The 12,782-nt window shown below is 39.2% G+C and overlaps 1 protein-coding gene across 2 annotated transcripts; it reads left to right on the forward strand.

Moving 5' to 3' along the window:
* The first annotated feature begins 209 nt into the window (after window positions 1–209).
* On the forward strand, window positions 210–9,998 carry LOC109770337 (cell division cycle protein 27 homolog B). Of its 2 annotated transcripts, none has more exons than XM_020329040.4 (16): window positions 210–616; window positions 1,678–1,750; window positions 1,828–1,937; window positions 2,738–2,784; window positions 2,896–2,993; window positions 3,520–3,818; window positions 4,265–4,411; window positions 5,317–5,557; window positions 6,647–6,861; window positions 6,948–7,013; window positions 7,508–7,627; window positions 7,705–7,781; window positions 8,120–8,239; window positions 8,726–8,945; window positions 9,050–9,331; window positions 9,567–9,998. In XM_020329040.4, exons 1-16 carry the CDS (start codon window positions 512–514, stop codon window positions 9,621–9,623), a joined length of 2,277 nt encoding a protein of 758 aa, XP_020184629.1. In that variant the 5' UTR covers window positions 210–511; the 3' UTR covers window positions 9,624–9,998. The 2 variants fall into 2 exon arrangements, with proteins under 2 accessions (XP_020184629.1, XP_020184630.1); XM_020329041.4 differs by having other exon boundaries at window positions 226–616; window positions 5,317–5,449.
* The last annotated feature ends 2,784 nt before the right edge of the window (window positions 9,999–12,782 follow it).

Raw genomic sequence — 12,782 nt, forward strand, 5'->3', positions numbered from 1 at the left:
TGGAGATGCCTTGTTCATGGCTGTCCTGTCGAGCCAAACGTTATTGATTGTGAAAGTTTTGATCCAACGTTCACATTCCGCACAAACCTGCCCCACGCCACACCCGCACAGTTCAAACCGAGAAGACCAGGCCGGCCCCACACGTCACAGACCCACGGGCTGCGGCACATAAATCCACCCTAGGCCCGTACATACCCACCCCTACGCCGCCGCTGTGCAGGGGGGCAGCACATCACATCAAATCAGGGCAGCCAGACAATTCAAACCACACCGGGGAGGGCTCCACGCTCCCTCACACCCACGCAGCGCTGCTTCCGGATTCGACTCGTTCCAATCCCCCACCGGTCCAAAATCGCACCCAGAAAGGCCTCGAATCCGAATCCACCCGTCGCGATTCAAACCAGGCCACCCCCCGCTTCTCTCTCCCCTCCCCTCCTCCCCCCCTGCTCGCGCAGCGCGGCGCCGCCGCCGCCGACTCCTCCTCGCCGGGGCCGCGCGGGAGCGGCGGGCGATGGAAACCCTAATGGTGGACCGCGTCCACAGCAGCCTCCGCCTCTTCATGAACCGCAACGCCGTCTTCCTCTGCGAGCGCCTCTGCGCCCAGTTCCCCGCCGAGGTACCGCCCCGCCCCCCCTCCCCCCTCCCCTTCCGGGCAGGTAGGCGTTAGATCGGGCGTTGTGCTGGTGTGCGGCTGCGGCCTCACTGCGGGTTTCGCCTGCGCGGTTCGATTTAGCGTTTATTTTTGTACTCCCGAGGGCCGCGTGAGCTTGGGCGGTGGGATTCGGGCTAGGGTTTACCGAGTCTGAGCATGAACATCTTAATCTAGCTGTCTGGGAAAATTGTTTGAATTCGTTTGTAACTGGAGCAGCGCATATGATTTCTCAACAGTTAATGGAGAATTTATGCTGTCGTTTAGCATCCTGGAAGGGAGACTGTTTCACAGTTTGCTTAGGCGATTTTTAGGGGTGAATAGATGCGGTAATGTGTTATGCTCTGTGGTGAATTTCCCTTTTGTAAATCTCTAGGTAGCAACTGTAGAATTTTTGAGTTATCTAGTAGCTTAGATTAGATACTATTTTATGTGATCCATCTTTTCCTGTTCTTTTAGTAGCTGCAGCATGTGTGCTTAGTTTTTTATTTGCGTTTCCTGCAGTAGTTTTCAGGAACTCGAGTAGCCAGGTTTATGTAAATCAAATATTAGAGTTTCTGGCTTTTGGTCTTTATTGTGTATCACATTAAATTTTTAGCAGCGATGAATCTGAAGCTAGCTGAGGCATACACAATGGCCTGACATTAGCTGACTCTCTATTGCACGATCTAGAATATTTGCTAATGTGAAGGAGAGAGGAGTAGGAGAGAGAGAGAGGATACAATGGACTCTTAGAGCCCGTTGGGTTCTCTCCACTCTGCAACTCCCCTCCCGGAGCGGCACATAACGCTCTAACTCCGTGTGAGTCGGTAGTGCGGAGCAGAGTGGGCTGCAGTTTGATTTCGCGGAGCGGAGGAGCGGGCTGCATGCTCCCACCTCTACTTTGGTAACGAAAAAGCAGATCCAACAATGCCAACATTTGAGAGATAGCACCCTTTTTCTCAAGAGATATATACCAAAACCATTTTCTAAATCAGTTTGCAAGTGTATATTGTACTAAATGTGCTTGCCCTTTCTCCTGTGTACAGACCAATGTGCAGTTGCTAGCGACTTGCTACCTTCACAACAACCAGCCCTATGCTTCATACCACATTTTGAAAGGTAATACCATTTTTCTGTTTTAGTTGCCAAATTGTTTTGAGTGCTTTTTTGGTCAGCGTTTCCTATATGCTATGTAGGTAAGAAGCTGCCGGAGTCTCGATACTTGTTTGCTATATCATGCTTTCGAATGAACCTACTGCGGGAAGCTGAAGAAACTCTGTGTCCAGTCAATGAACCAAATGTTGAGGTATATAGCATGGTTGTGAACATGATGTGTTTCCCGTGCTTCTGAAAGTATTTTTTCCCTGCTATCTCGTAATTTCCGGAACTGGAACCAGAAAAATGGATCTATTGTGTTTTCGACGATTTATGGACTAAGAATTTTAAAGCCTATAACTTAGTACTACCTCCGTTCCAAAAATAATTGAATTTCTAGGTTTGTCCTAAAACTTGTTTAAGTCTGACTAAGTCTATAGAAAGATATATTAACATCTGGAACATCAAATTAGTCTCTTGAGATTCTTTATATGAAATATATTTTGTACTATGTGTATTTGGTGTTGTGGATCTTAGCACATTTTTTTACAGAGCTAGTCAACTTAGGACAAACCCAGAGCTTAACTTATTTTGGAATGGAGGGAGTACATTCCAAAAGTTACACTTGAAGAACATTAGACCCTTTTGATACTTATAATTGCCTGTTGAAGCAATTGTACCAACTATTCCATAAATGAAAATTAGTTGTGTAATTTTATATTGACCCCTTTTAGTTATTACAAATCATGGATATGATAGATTCTGTACCAGATAAACATTGACAGTGTGTGATTAATACTATTACTTGACACTGCATGGGATGGTGCAAACTGCCCAGACATTCTTTTCCTTCTCATATTGGGGCATGGCATTCTTCTAAGATTGCTGGCGAACTGTTTTATTCTACAGGGGTGAAGTAATGGCTAGTGAATAGAAAAACCAGTCACATCTTTGCCTGCTTTATATTTTTGGCCACATTGTTAATTACGTTGTTTTTCATCCTCTGTATAGGTTCCAAGTGGTGCGACAGGACATTACCTTCTTGGACTAATTTACAGGTCCGTTATTCATGGGAGAACTGAACTGTGTTCCGTGTGTTTTGATTTGTTAGACATGGTTCATTGTATATACCTCACCCCCCCCCCCCCCCCCCCCCTCCCCCCCTGTAGGTACACTGGCAGAGTGGCAGCTGCAGCCGAGCAATTTACACAAGCTTTGACTCTAGATCCTCTTTTGTGGGCGGCATATGAGGAATTGTGTATACTAGGTTGGTGCATTAGACATCCATAACTGGAATTTTCTAATAGGTCTATTATTCTGTTTGATTAGAAGTCCTCAGAACGAAGTTTTTGTTTTTTAGGTAAGTTTTCGTTTTGTTTGGGAGTTAAGAATGGAAAATACAATGCAGATTTTCCAAAGAACCTTCTGAAACATTGCATTGTCAGTGTCTGTCTTGCCTGTACCCTAACATTTGGAAATATGGGGAATCTTGTGTATCAGAACGTTTGAGTGTTGCTGCAATAAATTCTCCATAAAAAAGTTGCAGTGCATCCAACCGTTGTCGACTAGCTTCATGTTATCAGTAAATAGATATTCTTTTTAATCATTATGCAGAACATTACCATTGCCACTGTACTCATTATACGCCTAGTGTGCTGCATGCATCCCTATCTCATCATCTCACATTTCACTTGTGCTTTATACAATGGCTCAATATTCATTGGCCTCACCCTCTCTAAAAATATAATTTACACGTTATAAACATAGACTGAAAGTGTGTTACCATCTTGTAGGAGTTGCTGAAGATGCAAATGAATGTTTTACCGAAGCAACTGCTCTACGTCTCCAGCAGGAACAAACATCTACATCAAATCTGGAGAAGTCAAACTTTGTCAATGAAAATCGAGTTCTATCTCCCAATGTATCAGCAAGCCTTGTGGATATCAGCCCTAAGCACATAAAACAATTGCCTGCTAACAACACAGCTGAAGTGCCTGGTTATCCTCATCTAAGAGCAACTGCATTGCACGTGCAGAACACTGTACCATCTAATGTAGGACAGTTTGACAGTCCATCACCAACTGTAACACAGGTTAGTAGAACCTAATTGATTCTCTGCTCTCTAGGTTATCTGGCAATATAGAGTTGTACCAATGCTTATAATCAATAGTTACAGGAAGCATCAGCCTTAATGTCTTATGTTTTGCATTTGGTGACACTGGCAAAATGGCTTATGTTAAGCAGCCAAAAATTCTCCAGAATCTTCATATTTGATCTATTCACAGCCTTTTCGGTTCATTTTCCATTGCAACATGTTATCATTCTGGTTAACAAAACACAAGAAATTAAATAGCTGTGGGGTTTGGCACACATTGCTATTTTCATATCAGTTTAATTTCTATATTTTTTCAGAGAAGAGATAATAGTGTAACATTATAACAACTTGGAATTGGCAGTGTTTGGACACCTAGTTCTTTCATTTTTAAGATTTATTTCGTAACTTGTCTGACTTGTGTTTTACTTAATATCATTTGGCAGACCTCTGGCATCGTTCCACCACCACTCTTTAGGAATCTCCATGCCTATCAGAATACAACAAGTGGTGATGCTCCGGCCAAACCAAAGGTTAATGCAGTGAACCAACCACCTAGAAGAAAATACTTGGATGAAGCAAGGCTGAAGAAGGTTGTTGTTTCATCAACTGAACCTATTCTTATCTAATTTCTATTTGTTCCTTTTGTCCTATATTTGGAGTTTCTAGAGGTTTCCCTTACTGTGGGATATTAGATACACCTCTTTTTGCATTTTAATAAAACACAGTAGGCCCCTCCCCCTCGAACTCTTCTCTGAAAAGGATATGGTGCTGGAGTAAATGCACATTGGCTGATCATGCTTTATTACATGCTGCCATTTTCCAGTTCCCCAACTGGTGGTGCCTGCTTCAGTATTAATTGTGAACGTTGTCTTCACCTCCTGGCTGTTCTAGCCTGTAAAATTCCAGTCATGGTCATTTATATGAAGATTCAGGATGCTGTATCCTTGCTGTGTAGTGTACCAACAAGTAGCTAGTACCAGTGAATCCACAGTACACTTGGTTGCAACTTGCAAATTCCCTTACCTTTAAAGTACTACCCTGATGATGCTTGTCTACCTGCTAGATTTTTGCCCGACTTCTGTTTATCTGTTCTTTTCTTATCCTCTTCACATTCCAGTATTGCTGTATAGTACAATAATAGCTGGTATTGAGAACTGAAAAGATTGCTATAATCTAATATTTTCTGTTATGTTCTCATTTTGTTGCCATAAGTTCCTCTATGGTGTAATATTCGGTGGATGTGAAACTGGTTAATCTGTACTACTGTGCATTGAAGATCTTTCCTCAGTAATTTTTTTCTTTTCTCATTGCCGTCTGTTAGAATAACCCATGCAATCTAACGTAGGGTCATTTTTTGTTGTTGTTATGTAGCTTTCAGGTCTGGTTGTACACCCTCTTTTCTATTACTTCTGCTAATAGTCATCACATTCTTTAATTTACATCTCATGCTTCATTTTTTGCTTATGATGATATTAGACTTGAAGATTCTTTTCAGGTCACTGGAAGGCTCTTTAATCCGAGTGGTGATTCAGTACCTCGAAGAAGTGCAAGACTATCTAGGGATACACCAATAAATTCGAATTCCAATATATCTCAGTTTGGAGGAAATGGATCAGATCACTCGTCAGGTAAATTGCGAGTAAACTCGTCCACACCATCAAAATTGTGTTCAACAGCCATACGTTCTGTGCAAGTTAGGAAAGGAAAGCCACGGGCTACAGAAAATTTTGATGAAGGTGATTATCATTTCAATGTGGATGATCCATCTAGTTATGTAAACGTGGTTGACATGTTGTTATATACCTGTGTACTCTTGATCTATCTGCAGTTTTATCTACATGTTCCTGTTCTGCCTATGTGGTTAAATTAGTTATGTTAAGTCATTCTGCTATCCTGTTTCTTGTGCTCATATCTATATGGTTCTTGCACTTCCATTTGAATATTGTGATTATGACATCAATTTTAAAAATCCTTTAGGTTGCTGACAAATAGGGGAAGACTGCTTACTGATTTTTGCTGGTTCATGGCATTAATCTTTATGTTATGATATCTCCTAATATCAGTTTAATATCTCAAGCATTTATGGTACTACAATAACATTATCTGCTCTGTTTTTAAGCATATGCCTGTCCTTATATATATGTGTTTTTTTTACATAATTTATAAACATCAAGATTGTGTATTTATTTTCTTTGGTGTGAAACTATTTTGGTTGATTTATGGAATGTATCCTTGAGAAGATATATATTTTCACCGGAAAACGATGTAAATTTGGTTGCCAAATGATCTCTTTATATATTTTCTCGTTGAGTAAATGGCACCAAGGGTCCTTAAACCATTCCATGATGATTCTACTTCACTCGTACGTAGAAAACAAATCATCATGATTAAATATTGAAAGCAATTTCTCTCAGTGAAAACTTGTTTCAAGATCTGTGGCATTTGTCGCTGTGAAATGGCATATATTGTTTTATCTTCTGCTGGATCGTCGCTGACTATTTCACCTTAGCTTTTGCTATAGCATATTACGGTTTTGTAGAATTATATACTTTCTACTCCCTCCGTTCCAAAATATAAGTCTTTTTAGAGATTTCAAATGGACTACCACATACGGATGTATATAGACATATTTTAGAGTGTAGATTCACTCATTTTACTTCGTATGTAGTCACCTGTTGAAATCTCTAGAAATACCTATATTTAGGAACGGAGAGAGTAGTTTCTAGGAATAATCTCCATTGCATTGCGCTTTACGGATAACGCGGCATGTTCCCTTCTCTGTCATCTTCACATTGTAAGATGCAAATTATTTTTCTGAGTCTCAGGAAGCAGGTATGAAGCTGTTGATGAGATGTGGACAGATAATATAGCAGCAACTTCATCTTCTTTAAGTATAGCTGAAGGAAGGTACTTTGAGCAAGATAAAGCTGAGCGAACCCTGTCACAAGACTCCAAAATGGCGACTGGTATCAAGGAGCTATTGGGACTTTTACGGACACTTGGGGAAGGCTATAGGCTATCTTGCTTGTTTAAGTGCCAGGTACATTAAAGATGTACAGGTTTCAACTACAGAAATACTAACCATCTACCCAACGTTGTAACCAACTCCATTCACTTAATGGTCAGGAAGCACTGGAAATCTACAGAAAACTCCCAGAGCCACAATTTAATACGGGATGGGTCTTATGCCAGGTACAATTTGTTTAGTATTGCAAGATGATTGGAGAATCCCTTGCATACTTTTGATTTAGGTTATAAAAATATGAAATTTTTATTGTATTTCATGCAATATTATATGTAGGGTCTGCATAGAAATGAGTACTTCAGATGACAACTTTGTTTTCTTCCTCTGGTTTTCTTCGGAGTGACTTAAATCAACTGAGGACATAATTTAGTATATTTATTGGGAATATTATAGTTTATTTTGCTTGTTGGTATGTTGTAAAATGATGTTTGTAAAGTTGTAACTTGAGTGTTGACCCTGAAGAGTTATTATTTGAGTGGGCATCCCTGACAAGTTCATTTTACTATTGATGTTAGATATTTGATTTCCACTTCAATAAACTATCAGCTTTACTTTATGGAAAACACATTTATATTTTTTGACCATATATACAAAATGAATAATTTGCATACTTATTTCCATTGGCATCATAAGATTATTATCGTTTTGGTCAACTATGCAGGTTGGGAAGGCATATTTTGAATTGGTCGATTATTTAGAAGCTGATCATTTCTTTGAGTTTGCGCATCGATTATCACCATGCACGTTGGAGGGAATGGACATATACTCTACTGTTCTTTATGTAAGCGAACTCACTGCCGTTACACTTGCTTACTTTTTAACCATATTTAGCTCCAAGCTCACATGCTTCTTTTGTAGCATTTGAATGAGGAAATGAGGCTAAGTTACCTTGCTCAGGAGCTTATTTCTGTTGATCGACTATCTCCTCAAGCATGGTATGTCGGCTGCCTCTCAGAAGTTAATAATCATGCTGGGCCATTTTTTCCCCTGCAGTATGTTTTATGTTACTTCTGTCCTTTTGCTTTTGCGGAAACTTCTCTCTCTCCATTTTGCAATGGTTCCTCCCTTTTGTTCGGACCTAGACACGGGGTTAAAAGAAATGAAAGTTGAGGATTATGAAAGCAATTTGTGGCCTCTCCAGTTTTTGATTGATGATGTTAACATATGATCTTTGTCTCAGCGCAGTGCTAGGCAATGGGACAAATCTAGTGTACAATTGCAAATCTTGCATAAATGTGACCGTTTCTATTATATTTGTTTTGAATGCGAACAGGTGTGCAGTGGGAAATTGCTTTGCCTTGCGGAAAGATCATGAGACTGCTTTGAAGAACTTCCAGCGTGCTGTACAGCTTGACTCAAGAGTAGCATATGCTCACACTCTATGCGGTCACGAGTATGTGTTGCCTCCCATAATTATTGATCGTATATTTGTATTTGAGTAATTGCAATTACCTTTTCATGGACTTGTCACTTGGGGTCTGTGAACTTGAAGGCTGTAGTTGTACATTTAGGTGATTCAGTTTCTATAGATGTACCAACACAGTTGCAACCGTACTTATCTAACTATGAATGATCATCTGGCATGTTGACCCTTTTAAATCCAAAGTTTGACCATGTGTTCTGACAGTTGTATAAGTCGTCCAGTGACATATGGAAACGTCCTTCACATCCTAGATATCATGGTTGAATTGTGATTCGATGAGAGCCAAGATGCCATCCTATTTCTAATCACAAATACATTATGTTTTTAACATCTGTTGACGCACCTATCAATTTCCATTTTAGTTGCCGCACTTAATATTTCTATTTCATCCACTATTAATGTTTGAGATCATTTGCTAATTTATTTTGAGCCTACTGTCTTCCCTTTGAACTGCAGATATTCTGCATTGGAGGATTACGAGAACAGTGTTAAATTCTACCGATGTGCACTTCAGGTAGATGAAAGGCACTACAATGCCTGGTATGGGCTTGGAGTAGTTTACCTTCGCCAGGAAAAGTTTGAGTTTGCTGAGCATCATTTTAGAAGGGCATTTCAGATAAATCCCCGCTCTTCTGTTCTTATGTGCTATCTTGGGATGGCCTTACATGCTCTAAAGGTTTGACATTGTCAACGACTGTGAAGTAGTTACTGGTTTGAAGTGTTGTTGTCTTCTGCCCAATTCGTAAATATGAACGTCTTTTTGATTTTGAACTTTGACAGAGAGATGAGGATGCATTGGAGATGATGGAGAAAGCCATATTTTCTGATAAGAAGAATCCACTTCCTAAGTATCAGAAGGCTTTAATTCTGGTAGGCCTTCAAAAATATCAGGAGGCTCTGGATGAGTTGGAACGGCTAAGGGAGATTGCACCTCATGAGAGTAGTATGTATGCACTTATGGGCAAGATATACAAGCAACTCAATATTCTCGACAAGGCTGTATTTTGCTTTGGCGTTGCCCTTGATTTGAAACCTCCCGCTGCCGACCTTGCTATAATCAAGGTATGACACTATCATATTTTACTTATTACTGCAAGCTGCCCCATTTGCTGCCTTTTTGTTTCCTCACTACATTTTTTTTGTTATACATAAGCCAACCTATGTTTTTCTTTTCCTAGAGTGGTCCCATAATAACTGCTAGTTAAATTGTTACACTTTCTTTTAATTTCTTCCCATTACTGTGCTGGTCTCATCAATTCGAATTACTTGTGTTTGAATACTGTCTGATGTTTGGCAGTCTGCAATGGAGAAAGTACACCTTCCAGATGAACTGATGGAGGATGATGACCTGTAAGTTCACTTTAAAGCACAAACTGAGAAATGGACATTTATTCAGATCTATGAGTTTCTGCTTGTGCTTCCGAGTCATGGCCTGAATGTGCTTTCGGAGAGGAACTCAGAGGTTGAAGGAAGCAAGCACATCATGCGGAACCAGAATTTACAGCAACTATGGATTCTCTTGGGGCATTAGTGTACCATTAACCACCCAGTTTTGTAGCATTAGCTGTAACCTGTACACTGACAGCACAAACACAACATGTGTAGTAGTTTAGGTGTACAAGCTGAGTATTGGCAGCGAGGCCTGTATCATTGTACAATTGTACGAGTATCAAAAGAAATCGTCGAGAAATATGAAAACGATGCCAGGGCAAGATCATGCTGAATCAAACAGATTGTGAATTGTACCAGTTTTCTTCTCTGGTGCTGTATTCGAAGGTTTGAAGCATTTCTGTACAAGTAGGTGGGATGATGCTCTGCGTGTCCGCCTTGTTCCATTGCAAGTAGTGGGGAGATGATGGAACGTATGCGTGGCTTTGCATCCAACCCAAGTGAAAAGTGTAACATCTCGTTATGTTACCATACTGGTCTATTGCTTGTAGTCCGGCATCACATTGGTAAAAATTGACAGATCAAGAAGAATTCTACCGCAGTAGGCAATATTTAGAAATTTCAAGTGTAATTTAGCATACTGTACTGTATCCCTGTTTATTACATGAACTTGGAATGATCGGGTAAGATATACTTCTTGTTCCCAAAATATGTCTGCTTATCTGGTGCACAAGACATGAGGTGTCTGTACCATTTGAACCTACATTTTTTATCTAGTATTTTTTTAGGATTTTTTGAGTCATTTGTACTCGTAGATCTCACTAAATATTTTACCATCCTGGTGGTGAATATGTAAAAATCCCCATGTGTGTTACGACAAAGCAACCAAGCTCGGTATATATCAGTTTAGGTACAGGTATACTAGCAAAAGGGTCTTTGTGTTGCAACGGGAGGAAAAGAAATCATGATGTTCAATGCCCATGATCACATTTTGCTGCATCACCGAGATACGCCATCACTCTCAATTTCGTGAAATCATGAATAATTTTTGAAATCATGAACATTTTTTTAAACTCGTGCACACATTTGAAATTATGAACGTTTTTCAAATTCGTGAACATTTTTTACAAATTTTTGATCATTTTCTAAAATCAGGAACATTTTCTGTAAAAATTGTGAACATTTTTGAAACAATTTTCTTGAATCGGTGAACATTTCTAGAATCGATGAACATTTTTTAGGAACCGGTGAAACAAATTTTAAAATTCATGTTTTTTTATTGAACGAACATATTTTGAATGCATGATCATTTTTTGAATTAACGGGTATTTTATGAATGAATAAATTATTTTGCGAGTCATGAATAGTTTTTGAATCTTTAGGATATTTTTCTATTCATCAACATTTTTTGAATTGGCAAAATTTTGTTCAATTTCATTAAAAAAAATTAATACACCAATTTTGAAAAAATCATGAGCATTTTTTGATTTCACGAACATATATTTTCAAAATTTTGAACTTTTTTGAATAAAAACATTTCTTACAAAATTACGACATTTTTTGAATCCACAAGCATATACAATTCATTATACATTTTATTTCAGAATTATCTTTTTTTAATTTTCAAACTTTTTTGAAGCCCCAAATTATTTAAAGTGAAAAAAGAAAAATAAAATTTAAATTTAAAAACAAGCCGTCCGGACATGCACCGGCCCAAATGGCACGCCGCGTCTTGTCCCAGCGCGCAAAGGGCAATATAGGAGGTCCCTACTGCATGGGCCGACCCAGGCAGGGGATTCCCATGTGTAAAACATTTTTTATCACTTTATAGATGGCATTGGTTGGTAATATTTTACAACTTTAGAGGCAATTTCCATGACGTCCCGCCAGAAGCAATTACCCCTTTATTATTCCTATAGAAGTTGGAAAGTGCAGCTGCACTTTTCAGTCGAACCGAGCTTGTGCTTATGCATGTGATTATTTAACACAACAGATGGTGGCAGTGTGTGGTACTGTGTCCTCATGCATGTGGATACCCAGCGTTTGTGCGCATGTATGTGCTGACGTCATCTATTTATCCCGTTTCAATTTTTTTAAAGCCACAACTTTTGAACCGAGTATCAGAACGAAGAACAGTTTTCATATTTGGCTTCCTCGTGACGACCTCTTCAAAACTAGGTCCCATATAAATATGTTTTGATGATTTTTTAGAAGCAACTTTAATGCTAGATGAGGCAAGTTTAGTGCTAAACAAGAGAAACTTTGATGCTAGATGAATTACACTGCATGTATTAGTGAATTAGCCTAGTAGCCTTCTACTTAGTTGTGTGAAGTGGTGTAGTAGGTGGTTACCATGGTTGCCAAGTTGGATACATCAGAAACTAAGTTGTAGATAGTTTAGTTGGTTATATCATACTGCGGAAGTTGATTACCTTAGATTGAAAAATTATCTAACATGGCTTCTAAGTTGTCTACCTTATTAGAAGCCAAGTTGCCTACGGGTGATCCTCAATTGCCTATAATACTATGAAGGTTGTTCATCAAGGGACCTAAGTGTTCTATCATCATTCCAAATTTCGAAACTATGTGGAGATGAATGGTACGAGAGCCTTATGTTTTCCATTTTTGGGTGAGTATGCCCACCAACGCTACTGAGCACGCGGGTGTTAGCTAGCCAGGTCGCTCGAGCTCTTCAACACTAAACCCCACATAGATATGTTTCGATGTTTTTTTTTCAAAAGCAACTTTATGCTAGATGAGGCAACTCTAGTGCTAAACAAAAGCAACTTCACTCCATTAAAAGTAACTGATTAGCAACAATAAGAATCTAAGTAGTAATAGTGAAGTACTTCAAAATAGAGGTAGATAACATCACATCACCTTCATAAGAATTTTCCTTCTACTAGAGGCAACTTTAGTGCTAAAAATAGGCAACTTTACTACATTTTGTATCTTACTTAATTTTGTCTAACATTCTCGTAACTTCCTCGCCGGTACTTCTAAGTTGCCTATTTTGTTCATGCTTGTATCTCATTGTTTCTAAGTTGCCTATAATACTGTGAAATAATCTACCGTTGATGCTCTATTGTCTGCTATTGCTAGCTAAAATAGGCAACTTGGTGGT

Source organism: Aegilops tauschii, chromosome 7, assembly GCF_002575655.3.
Source record: "Aegilops tauschii subsp. strangulata cultivar AL8/78 chromosome 7, Aet v6.0, whole genome shotgun sequence".
Classification (NCBI taxonomy): Eukaryota; Viridiplantae; Streptophyta; class Magnoliopsida; order Poales; family Poaceae; genus Aegilops; species Aegilops tauschii.